Source organism: Hoplias malabaricus, chromosome 18 (assembly GCF_029633855.1).
Source record: "Hoplias malabaricus isolate fHopMal1 chromosome 18, fHopMal1.hap1, whole genome shotgun sequence".
Lineage (NCBI taxonomy): Eukaryota > Metazoa > Chordata > Actinopteri > Characiformes > Erythrinidae > Hoplias > Hoplias malabaricus.
The window spans coordinates 26473968-26486421 of record NC_089817.1 but is presented as its reverse complement, the minus strand read 5'-3'; the positions used below and the strand labels follow the sequence as shown (position 1 = coordinate 26486421).

At 44.3% G+C, this 12454-nt stretch overlaps 1 protein-coding gene across 4 annotated transcripts in view; it reads left to right on the top strand.

Moving 5' to 3' along the window:
- The window catches only part of rfx3 (regulatory factor X, 3 (influences HLA class II expression)), a 30858-nt gene extending 18425 nt beyond the window's left edge, over window positions 1–12433 (top strand). Inside the window, exons 5-17 of one of the 4 annotated variants that reach the window (XM_066650920.1) lie at window positions 1656–1730; window positions 3083–3264; window positions 3367–3486; window positions 4210–4331; window positions 4421–4536; window positions 4789–4904; window positions 5085–5239; window positions 5829–5926; window positions 6204–6353; window positions 7373–7581; window positions 7701–7854; window positions 8332–8374; window positions 8492–12433. In XM_066650920.1, coding sequence (XP_066507017.1) covers window positions 1656–1730; window positions 3083–3264; window positions 3367–3486; window positions 4210–4331; window positions 4421–4536; window positions 4789–4904; window positions 5085–5239; window positions 5829–5926; window positions 6204–6353; window positions 7373–7581; window positions 7701–7854; window positions 8332–8374; window positions 8492–8754 — 1803 coding nt within the window. In that variant the 3' untranslated portion in view covers window positions 8755–12433. Of the gene's footprint in view, window positions 1–1655; window positions 1731–3082; window positions 3265–3366; window positions 3487–4209; window positions 4332–4420; window positions 4537–4788; window positions 4905–5084; window positions 5240–5828; window positions 5927–6203; window positions 6354–7372; window positions 7582–7700; window positions 7942–8331; window positions 8375–8491 lie in introns of all 4 variants that reach the window. The other 3 variants (XM_066650917.1, XM_066650921.1, XM_066650919.1) reach the window with 3 other exon arrangements.
- The last annotated feature ends 21 nt before the right edge of the window (window positions 12434–12454 follow it).

Genomic DNA, 12454 nt, shown 5'->3' with positions numbered 1-12454 from the left:
TTGTAATCAAAGCTTGCTGCGTGTCTGTAAAAATCTAACTGTGTTTAAAAGGCCTTAAGACGCAGAGCTTCTGAATGTAAACAACCATTTCCTCACAAGTGTAGGCGTTCCCTTTTTAACATTTGAACAATTGAGTTTAAAATGTTGCCATTCTGCTCAGATTTTTACTCTGAGGTGGTCTTGGACATTTCAAAATGTGTCGGTGAGGCAGCTTGTTCCAGTGGTGGTCAGTTTAGCTACGACTGTCCTAAGTATTCTGAGAATCCAGCCCTTGTTTACTTTCACTTTCCAGATATCCATGGTGATCAGGCAGAGCCTGTGAAAACTCTGCCATAAACACCACTCCATCGGCTATAGGTGTCATCCCTCTGGAACTGTAGTATTTAAAAATAAATAAATAAATATGTAAATGTAAACAACAAACAAGCTTTAAAACCTTAAAACTTATATATTTGTGGAAGTTATGTACAAAATTAAGCTCTCTCACATTTACAGGTGGAATTCAGCTTTTGCCCAAACACTTCTTTATTAAATTAGTCAAGTCAACGTCACGGTAAATCTCCTGTTCAGGACTAGGTACGAGGGACCCATCAAAATAAAGGGAGATAAATATTAGCTGGAAAAAACACTGGAGTATCCATATTGATTAACGATTTTAAACGAGTAAAAAGAAGACGTGCCTTGAGCAAAATAATCAAAAGCCTTTTAGCTGTAAAGCAGTTCTTGGAACACTTTTGACCTCTGGTGGTAAGGTATGGTATTGTTCTCTGAGGGATATGTGTTGTCTGTTTATTGCTTTGCTCTTCTGAGATTCTGTGTATTTTCAAATCTCAATTTCCAAGGAATACTTCTCCCAAAGACGCTACTGCCGTGATCTGTGTCGTCGGGTGGTCAGCATTTTTCACAATGGCCTTACAACCATTCGGATTGGTTTAAGTTGTTTTTTTAGAGCGTTGGGATTTTGAAGAAATTTGGGAATTCATTCATTCATTCATTACCTGTAACCGCTTTTCCAGTTCAGGTGGGAAATTTGGGAATAAACAAACGTAATGATGAAATTTAAGGCCATTGAGCATACACAACCATTTTAAAATTCTTAAATGAATGCAACTAATAATTCCTTTTTATAGACTCTCTTGCCCTTTTAGTTCTGAGGGAGCGCACACTAAAGGTGCAGCAAACTACTGAGCTGCAAAACTCCCTCAAAGCTCTGTCCCTCTCTGTTCTCATGCAACACAAACAAAGACCTTTGCCTAAAGGAGGTGAATCTGGTTTGAAACAGGGTTAAACTGTGTAATATGTGCCCCGTTGTATAGGAGTGATGATACATGTCTGGAACTGAGCTCATAAACATCAATACTGCTTTAAAGAAAGTGTGTTGTGTTGACCATCCTTTAGAAGCTCAGTCTGCGTGTTTTGGGAGAACTATTCCCAGATGTGTTTGTATCTGCCGTGCTGACTGTGCCGTGTCTGATGTGGTGGTCGGGAGGCTTAAAGCAGTGGATTTATTTTCTTCAAATCTGTACTGACTACGGCATGTCTTGCTAGTTTTCAGTATGGGTCTCTATCGCTGCAGCCTTTATTTTATTTACCCCCTCCTTTTTATGTTACCCCCACTGCCCCCTTCTTTTTCCTTTTGCTCTTTGGTCTGTCAGATTGAAATGGCGATTGAGACGCTCCAAAAGACTGAGGGTTTGTCCAGTCAGAGAAGTTCGCTGCTCAACAGCCATGTAAGTTGCAAACACAAAATCAATGCCTCCTCATTCTCTTCGCCATTCGCCCTCATGCTCAACTTTGCTCTCTCTTTCTAAAGCAGTTATTTTTTTTCTCCCCCCCCTCCTAAAGCTCTGTTATTAAGGTGTTGGGGCTTGAGCAGTTGTCTTTAACTTTTTCACCTTTTACCTGTTGTCTTTTTATTGCTAATGTGTACATTCTTGGTGATTTTATTTAGAAGATGAGCTAGAAAAGGTAAAGCCATTAGCCGCATGTCGACAACTCCTTACAGCAAAAAATGAAGAGTAGAATGCACTTTGAGATTTAGCTTCAGAGACTTTTACGAGCACAAATATAATTCACTCCTGTGACAATACAATAATACATTAGTCAAGTAGCTTTCATGTACAGGGCTCTACTTGGGGCTGGACAATAAATCGGTATCAATATATATCGCAATATAAAATGTTTCAATAACAATGATTTGATTTTTTTCAGTATTCCAATACGCATTATTTAAAGTCTGCAGTTCAGCGCACTCAGTTTAAAATGTATTTTAAAAATATTCATATTAACAAAACCTTTATGTTTAATGGTGATGTCATGTTTCTTGTTTGTTCTTGGCAGTTTGCCAGTGGAGTTGATACTGTGATATATAAATGTCGGCCATATTGTCCAGCACTAGCTGTACTATGTTGTTTCACATACTCACAAAATTACTTAAAAATACACCATATTTGCGTTGTACTTTGTCCTAAATGAATCATCTACATTTTCAAGCTCTGAGGAAAAGCCATGTGTTCTTTTTTTAGTCGGGGTCAGATGAAATTTTGCACGAAACAATAGATGTCACAGGACATTCAGAAATCTGAAGGGCAGATAGTAAACGTCCCTAACACTCATGTGACAAATGCTTGGCAGCCAAAGCTTGTCTGGCAAAACTAGGCATGTCTGGTCTTGTTAAGTATGGTTAGGTGTGGTGTGGTGGGCTGTTAATTGTGTGTGGTTTAGCACAAATACATCACAATAAAATAGTACAATTAAAGCCATTGTTGTGTTTAAAAAATGAGCATAATGTGATTCAGCATTTCACACATTTCGCACATTTCATTATAAAATAAACCATAATTCTTCAGGAGAGGGCATTATTCACATTATCCTCTGAAAAACAGTGATGTGAAGTATGTTATTACAACTGTGGTGTAATGTATTGCTCGCCCCTGGTTTAATTTACGAGTTCTTATTTCAAACAAAGCTTTTATCCATGAACAGTTCAGTGTTTGTGAAGCTGTATTCATGCTGTATTCTTTATACGGCTGCTTCATGAAGAAAGCCTTCGATAACATTGGCAGACTGTGCTGTCCCACAGCTCCAGTGGCTCCTGGACAACTATGAGACTGCGGAAGGAGTGAGTCTGCCTCGCTCCTTACTTTACAGCCACTACCTACGCCACTGCCAGGAGCAGAAACTGGACCCGGTCAATGCTGCATCATTCGGAAAACTCATCCGTTCCATCTTCATGGGGCTGCGAACACGTCGCCTTGGAACCAGGTACGATCTCCTCCGGCCTTCGCGGTCTCCTTTTTCCTGTTGTTTCTAGTGTTAATGAATGCAGTGTCACGCTTGCTCACGTCGGCCATGTTCTGAGTGCAGAGGGAACTCGAAGTATCATTATTACGGCATTAGAGTGAAGCCAGACTCCCCTCTGAACCGGCTGCAGGAAGATATGCAGTACATGGCTTTGAGACAGCAGCCTGTCCAGCACAAACAGAGGTACTGGTTTCCCTTATATGATGTAGGCAAGAGTGTAACTTTGGGTGTTGGGGGCAGGCCTTTTTTTGTCACTGTATCCATTGTATGCATTTCCAAAACTTAATTTACATTTCAAAACCTATCAGTACTGGAAAAGCAGATATCTATAACTGTTAAATGTAACATCAATGATTCTGAGGAACTGCTATTATCTGGTTTGTTTATGTTCAGACGTTTCCACGTTTTAAAGTGTAACGTTATGTTTGAGGACGGGGAAAAATGACTATTGTTTGTACATTGCTGAAGTCTAAATTGGCTGTAAGTTTGACAAATACCACAGAAATTAGAGCTGTATGGATTTGTAGCACTTTCTGTCAGCGTTTACTTTCATGCAGTTAGTGTGCTCATGTATGTAGTGTCAGTTCTACCTGCATTTCTCCTATGGAGCAGGAATAAAGCAATATCCTCATCTTTTTTTCATGCTTTTCAACGTTTTTGGGGTGCTTTCCGTCGTCTACACACCTGTGCCGTTTCTCTGCCGCGAGCAGAGAGAGCAGGAAAGCCTAGCGTATGTTGGACAGAGGCCCCTTTCTAGTTTTGTTTGTTTATTTAATTGTTTGTACTCTTTTTACTGGTTTATTAGGGCTTAGTAATCACATCAGGCCTGTTTCCAGCACACAAACAGAGCTAGCAGATAGTGGAGAAACATAGTCTGTATTTAATTACACCCCCCCCCTCACCCAGGTTCAAGCCAGTGCAGAAAGTGGATGGGGTTTCGGGGGAGTATGCCAACAGCGGCCAGCCCAATCCAAACGCTGCAGAGCAGACTGTCATTGCACAGAGCCAGCATCATCAGCAGTTCCTGGGTAAGGCTGGAGAACTGGATCCCTGACTAAAATAAAGAAGGGATTGTCAGCTGCTCTGCTGTTAAAGCTACTCTACTGCAACTTTTCAGATGCCTCTCGTGCTCTCCCTGAGTTCGTGGAGCTGGATCTGGGAGAACACGGAGTAGAAGGAGTCAGCATGGAGGATATCAAAGCCCTTCACACGCTGTACAGGGAACACTGCGAGGTAAAGTTTGTCCATGCCACCGTTCACCGTCTTATGTTCTTTTGTCACTTAACGTGATTGTTATTGATATTATTTGTTGTGCTTGGTTGTGTGGGAGCACAAGGGAGCCAAGTATTGTCTTGTGTCCCTTCTCACACCACTTTCCGTTGACCTGGAAAACAGTGTTCATACCTGTTCTTTACCTGTCTGGAGAACCCTCTCTTAGTGTCTTGTCTTTCCAAGTCGCTAAGTAGCTCACTTTTTCGCCTCCAGGCCATTTTGGACGTGGTGGTAAACCTCCAGTTCAGTTTGATAGAGAAGCTGTGGCAGACATTCTGGCGCTACTCCCCTTCCAGCACTGTAGAGGGAGCCACTATCACACAAAACAGGTCAGTTTCTTTTTATTTTCACTGCCTGTCTTTTTTTTTTTTTTCCTTTCCTCCTTGAGCTTATTCCTATAATAATAAAATAATCCAGTTACATTGTAACACTTACGTTCAATCACTTGTCGAGCGTCAACTAAAATTCCGTGTCTTATTCGTCACACTGCCACATGGATTTCGGCCCAGCGGTGTGAGCGAGATCGAGGGTCGTCTCCCACGGACCAGGCTGCTGCTGCTGTGCCGGAGTGAGGCCGTGCTGAAGTGGATGAGTGCCTGCGATCATCTGATGTACCAGGCCCTGGTGGAGATCCTCATCCCTGACGTACTCAGACCCATTCCTAGTAAGCACATCTCAAGTTTTTGAGAAGGAGCTTAAAGCACGTCCAGGACACATGACTGAATAGAAACTAGAAACAGCAGGTTTTCCCCTCAGGCCAGGGGGTTCTTGACCTGGGTTCCTCAACCTCTTTGGGTTGTCAATGTGGTCCCAGGGGACCTACGGAAATGAGTTCTGTAGACTGGGGTTAACTGTGTGTGTGCGCATTGTTCAGTTGCAGTGCTTAAAATGATAAATTCACCATCATTGCTGCTGCTACTCAAGCAATCCATTTCATCTTCCACTTCCAGCATCTTCTCAGGAGCGTTTAGACAAAAAAAGTTAACGGAATCTTGCTTCTCAAATTCTCATTGAGTGAACTACATGCCCGACTCACTGTACGTTCTCAGTCTGAGTGGTTCGAGTGGCGTCTAATACCTTTTACACCTCCGTCAGTAGCTTTGAAGCTTCAGTGTGGAACTAAAGGAACAAGCACAACTGCTGGAATGTTTGGAGTAATTGGGGGCGGGGGTTATTTACAAAACCTTTACTGTAATAATGGTTTTGAGAAGTTCCAACATGAGCTCATCTCACGTTTCTTCCTCCACCTCCAGGTGCCTTGACTCAAGCCATCCGTAACTTTGCCAAAAGCCTTGAGGGCTGGCTCACCAATGCCATGAGCGCCATTCCCCAGAAGATGGTCCAGACCAAGGTTGGTTCAGTGATGTGTTTTTGGACCAGTATATCCATGTGTTAAAATGCCTAACAATGGGGAAACTGTTATAATGATCTCATTTGCAATTTGCTCAAGCTGCAAGCTTTTAAAATGTGTTTTTGCTTTGTTTTTTTCTTCTTTCTGCATAAGGAAAAAAGCCTTTGTGGAGACTGCCTAGCAGTTGCTTGGCAATAATCTTGGCCCTGATCTGTGACTGCGTTGTGTCTTTTTCCTTCACTTTTACCCAGTGCCCTGTTCTAAATGCTTTGCCCAGGTATCCGCTGTTAGTGCCTTTGCTCAAACCCTGCGCAGATACACGTCTCTGAACCACCTGGCCCAGGCCGCCCGTGCAGTCCTGCAGAACACGTCCCAGATCAACCAGATGCTCAGCGACCTCAACCGCGTCGACTTCGCCAACGTGCAGGTCCCGCCCCGCACAAACCATCTTAGCCTCCTCTATACAATCCTACTTTTCTTCACAGTGCCAAAGTTTAGGTTTAAAATGCATGTTTTCTTACTTGCTACATCATTTAGGGAATTGATTTATTCACTATTCACTTCAAATATGGACTTTGGATCCAGGTTCCAGGCCGGGATTTTAATATGGGCAGCTGGTATGACGCTATAGCTGCAGGTATAAGCTGCGTTCCAAAGCCTAGGTTGTGGCCGAGCTCGGCTGCGTTTCTCGGCCGCTACTTCATAGAAGCCTGCTCCAATCTGCCTAGAAATGCAGCATACGTTCGTAATTTTCTGCGCACGTACGTCACGAAGGAGAAATGAGACGTGGAGAAAAACATTTACAAGGTTCGTTTACCTTGTAAAGTGTAAAATAATTGATTAAATATGGGATATAGACAGTTTAATTAATCAGTAAGTTTATTATCATAGTACAGTTCCATATTCAGCATTAATTTAATAGTTTCTTATTTTTAATCCCAGATGAAATTGAAATGTTTAAGGTTGAAGGTTGAGTATATAAGCAGACGCATACTGACTGCAGACTGCGAATATGTCAGTTTTAATAACATTTTTAATAAGCAAATACAATCTATTTTAACTTCGTCATGTTAGTGCTTCGAGGAAGATCAGACATTTCCAGTGACGTCATGATGTAGCCTCTTTAAACTGTTCCAGTTGTGTGACCTGGGTCTGAACTGTGACCTGTGACCTGGAGTCTTGATAGGACAGTCCTACCTCGGCTGCAGCCTAGGCTTTGGAACGCAGCTATTGTGTCATTCTGGAAAACCAGGCCTGGAACCTGGATCCAAGGTCTGAATTGAAGACCTCGTCACTTGGGGTGGGGTGTTTATAACAAGACATCAATCTACGGCATACCCATCAATTCTTGGCCACTAGACGGTGGTCTCTTTACCACTGCTTTAGAAACCCTGCTCTAGTTTGTGTACAGGGACACTGTTGATGTTTGTGTTGTTGCTGCTACAGGAGCAAGCCTCCTGGGTGTGCCAGTGCGAGGAAGGCTTGGTCCAGCGGCTGGAGCAGGACTTCAAGGCCACGCTGCAGCAGCAGAGCTCTCTGGAGCAGTGGGCCGCCTGGTTGGACAACGTTGTGTGCCAAGTCCTCAAGCCCTATGAGGACCGGCCCACCTTCCCCAAAGCTGCCCGCCAGTTCCTTCTCAAGTGGTCCTTTTACAGGCAAGTGTCAACACCTCGTGGTATGTTAACAGCAGTATGCCTCTCTACAAAACTTAACTGTAACTAGTTTAATAATTCCTAACGAGTAACGGCCTGTTATTCGTCCTGTGAACTTGCAGCTCGATGGTGATCAGAGACTTGACCCTGCGCAGCGCCGCTAGCTTCGGCTCCTTCCACCTGATCCGCCTGCTCTACGACGAGTACATGTTCTACCTGGTGGAGCACCGCGTCGCCCAGGCCACGGGAGAGACGCCCATCGGGGTTATGGGAGAGGTAAAGACGAGGGCATCGCCTCGGCTCGCTGACGTCCATCTGCACGTCCCCTGCTCGCCAGGGACTCGCTGCTTTGTGTGGCCCAGCGTGAGCAGCAAAGCCCTTTCAGATCACTCTGTTAAAGAAATGGCCTTGGCTTTTTCTTGTTTCCCCTTCCACCTTTTAGAGAACGTTTTATTGGTCCTTACCTCTGTGTTGTTATTAGCCTTTCAGTTCAGACAAATTGCATTGCTCGGTGCTCTGATGGCTCTGCCGTGCGACGGAGCCGTCATGGCCCTAATTGTTATTGCATTTTGCATTGAAGGATAGCGGAGCGATTTGTGCAGTCATTCTAAGGCCATGTTAAAAAATAGAGGCCTGGTCTATGGATAATGACTCAGACCTTCATGGGCTGCTATGGACCAGCCCAGTAGGGATTTTTTTGAGAGCGGTGTTTGTTTAAATGGTAATTATTCTTGTTGCCTTTTTTTCCCCTAGTTTGCTGACTTGAATACCATGTCACCTACCAACATCGATAAAGGTGAGCACACCAAAGCATGGCCTGTGACCTGCAGGTTCCTCTTAATCCTCAGTTATGATGTGGTTTAGAAGTTAGGGTTCAGAGGGTGTCACTCTAACCACCCGTTTGGTGTTCCAGACGAGGCGAGCGAGATGGACAGCGACCTGGACGAGGACATGGAGGACCCAGAGGAACCGCTGGCCAAGCGCGAGAAAGCAGAGACGGAGGTCATCCAGGTGCTGCAGGTGGGGGCCATGGAGGACGGCAGCAGCGCCGTGGTGGGGGTCATGCAGCCAGGCTCCATTCAGATCACGTCAACCGACCACATCCTGGCCTCGGCCACCGGACCCAGCACCATCCGCCACTGCAGCGGCGCCGGGAACGCGTACGCATCCGTGTGAGGAGACACATGGGGGCGCTCTTTCTGCTTCGCTGTCTCATGACTCATTTTTACCCCTTGTCCCTCCACATCTGTCAGTTTAGTCCACTATCGCACCCTCCTCTGTCTGTAAGGCATAGTCTGTTGCTCAGTGCGGTGGATCACACGTGAGGTCACACTACGTTGCAGGATGCGCAGCTGCATCTTCGGTCCCGTGTCGCCATATGAACTTTACGAAGTCGTGTGATCGGCTCGTCCGACGTGGAGCGAGCCTTGACAGAGAGAAGGTGCTGACGGGTCGGTGCCCCTCTGCCGACAGAAGTAGTGAGGGTTTACTTTTTTTAAACGTATCATTTTTGATGACTAAGAGCTCAAATCCAAGCCACTAGCTCCACATAGAAACGTTGTTGTGTGTCGATTTTATTTATTTTGTATTACTGGTCATTGTTTACGATCATTCTCCGTGGCTTTTTGTTGCAGTGGGAACTCTTGCTGTATACTGTGCTGCTATAACCTCAGGCAGGCGACTGAACTGAACTTCTGGAGCTTGCTTCGTCATCAGACTGTACCTTGCGTTTGAGCGGTCCCCTCTTGCCTTCTGTTTGTGGAATTAGTTGGTTGTTTATTTTGTTTTTAAAGAGGATTCGTTCACGTACACTTCATTCTGTACTCGTTGTGGGTTTCGTTTTCCAGATTTGGACCAAAAAAAGAGAAGAAAAAAAGAAGAGAAGAAAGAGAAAAAGGAAAAAAAAAAAGTGGCTATAGGGGCCATTTTTGTAAAGCTTTGTTTCCTATCTCCCACTTGTGCCGTGTTGTAAAACAGAGCGAATGTCAGGGATTTAATGTACCTCGGGTTCTTCATAGTGCCTTAACCCAGAAAACAGCTTTTCGTTTCGTCATTACGCAGAGGGAGGCAGTTCCTTTTTTATTTGATTTATTTTCTTCTTTTTAAACAACTGGTTTAAGTCATGGCTTGAGCTCTGGAGCTGGGACTCGTGGCTGGATTTGTGGTCTGTCATCAAGGCGAGGTGCAGTCCTGAGGATTCAGGAGTGCAGTTTATCCACAAAGGGTTTTCTTGTACTCCTGAAAAAGTCTTATTGGCTTCGTACACTGCTCAAGGCCTGCTCCCTTCTTCGCCAGCGTTTTCGTGCTCAGGCGAAGGTTTTTGTTTGTGTGTGTGTGTGTGTGTGTGTGTGTTTTGCGTATGTGGGCGTATGCACGCACACGAGGGCTGGAATTGGGCTTAGCTGTTAGTTCTAGTTTCTCGTGGATCGTTTTTAGATTGTTTGTGTTAACGTCACCCTACCTCACACCAGTGGTGCCAGCCCTTGGATGCAAAAGCCCTGTGTGTCACATTTGAAATGGTCTCGACCGCTTTCATCCAATCACACTAAATTCTGTCCACACTCGCGTCCTGTTCGTTCTTTTTCTTAACACACTGGACATCTGTATAGGGGACCAAAAGTTACTATTTGCTATGATAAAGATAAAGAAATATATATTGATATAAATATATATAAAAGTAATTTCATGGATTTCTTTAGTGTGGAAATAGCTCAGCTGGTGTTATTGCTTTTGTAGCTTCTTCTGTTGATTGGTCAATCCGTTAACTGACTGTGAAAGGGGAAGGGGAGGTCAGTCCGTATCATTGGGAGGACACGAGATATTTTATTTATTTTTTTTATTTTCCATTTGGACCAATGATTTTGCAAAAACGAATGGCTCCCTTTCACCCGAGAGCACCAGCTGCATGCGTTTAAAAAGAGGATCTCAGTGTGGTGTCTCGTTGCTCCCTGGTCATAGGTGCTGACTACATGGACTACTTTTTTGGTACTTGATTTGTACTTACTACTGATTGCTGTTATGTAATTATTGGGCGGGGGGAAAGCACTGGAAAACCAGAAGAACTGGAATCGTTTGTCGTCACTACTGACTTTTGTGTGTGGTTCCTTCTGATTTGGGTTGTTACTCACTGATGCAGCCCCCCCCCCCCCCCCCCGGAAGGTTCATTTCTTCGCCAATTTTCCCATTTGTTTTCCAAAGGGATACAGCCCCTAAAGCCCCACTTAGCCTGATAATCACTGTTTTATCAGTGTGCAATCTGCAAAATAAGAAAAGTCACTTTTTTGATGATCGTGAGCTGATAGCCGCTAGATATGGCCAAAATTTTGGGAGATTATGCTAATGGCACTTTTCCACTGCATGGTGCCTAACCTGCATAGCTCGACACTGCCCTACACGCTTTTCAGTCCCTGGTCCTTGGTCATTTTCTACACTAGCACTAATGGGAATGTATTTGAGTGTTGTTTCTTGGGACTGAACGTAGCTTCGTCATTAGTTCAGACAGTAGTCTTTACCGTTGCTTGTTGCACTGTCCAGCTCTCACTGGATTTTTGTCAGCCACCGATCCAAGGAGCGTTTGAACGTCTTTAAAAGACCACGGCGTCAAATTACAAGCTGCCGTTCATTGAGAGTCGGATAATAACAAACACGTCTCTGCTGTAGCTTTGAGATTTTACAAATGGCTTGTTTGTGCTGGATGTCTGCGTTGTCACGTAGACGACAAGTCTCCCTGACCAATCCGTTCACTGCCTGATTCCAAGGGCCAAATTTGCGTAACGGAAACGCAAGTAAGGCTGAGTAGAGCACAGCCGAGTCGAGTAAGTACCATGCAGTGGAAAAAAGCCATAAGTGATCTGTAATATTTAGCCCCTCCTCTTAAAGTTAATTGTTTCTTTTAGTTTTAGGATCTCGCTATGGATTTCTCATGTTCTGTTGTATCCTCTTGTGCCTGGAGTGAGAACAGCTCTTAGCTATTGGTTATTTCTTAAATGAAAGTGCTTTTTTTGGTCTTGCATGCCTCTTTTTATCGTGCTGCTGGAATATCATGGATTTTATTTTTTTCTTCTCTTAGTTTTCGGTTTCAGACTGTGCCACAGTTAACAACTTTTTGTGCGGTTTTTCCAAACCACTTACCTGTTGCTGACCCCTTGTTTTTGCCAAGATGATGATGATGATGAAGATAAAGAAAGGCTTGATTTTTATTTGGCCCTTTTGATTTATTCCTTGGGCCCTAGCTGGTGTGCCCATTTTTACGTCCCTTCCCACTGAAGTTGGCCTTGCATTAACCCTTAAACAAATGATCCTTCTGTCACCAAAGTGTAGTGCTACTCAGCGCAAGTGAAGGGAAAGAAAACATGAACATATCAAATCCCCTCCCCTCCAGCTATTGCAAACAGGAGAGAGTGAGCTCTCCTACAGCGAGGCAGCTTCACCAACAAGAGACTTCAGTGCCTTTTTGATTTCACTAAGACCTCTAGGACCCGAAGTCACCAGTGCGTCCGTGTCTGCAGAAGCCAGGTGGACGTCGGCTGGCTTTGAGGTGTCCAGTCCAAGTAAGGTCTACTCTCAGCCGTGGTTCAGGTGACCCTGCTGTCCTCTGTGACTCCCCTGACTCACACCTACCACAGATTATGCACATTCCCCCATTTTAGAGGCACACTTCTCCATCTCTCCATCACGGTGTCTGAGAACTGTGGGGAGTCATGAATGGATTTCTTACGTGTGAGTAGAACTTTATTGAAATTCCACCAATAAGAACGCTGCACTATGGTAATCATAATCATGACATCCTCTTTTCCAGCCCCCTTTTCTATCGTAGTGATTGTGCTTCTTTTCTTTTCTTTTTTTCTTTTTTCTTTGTTTGTTTTAAAAAATGCTT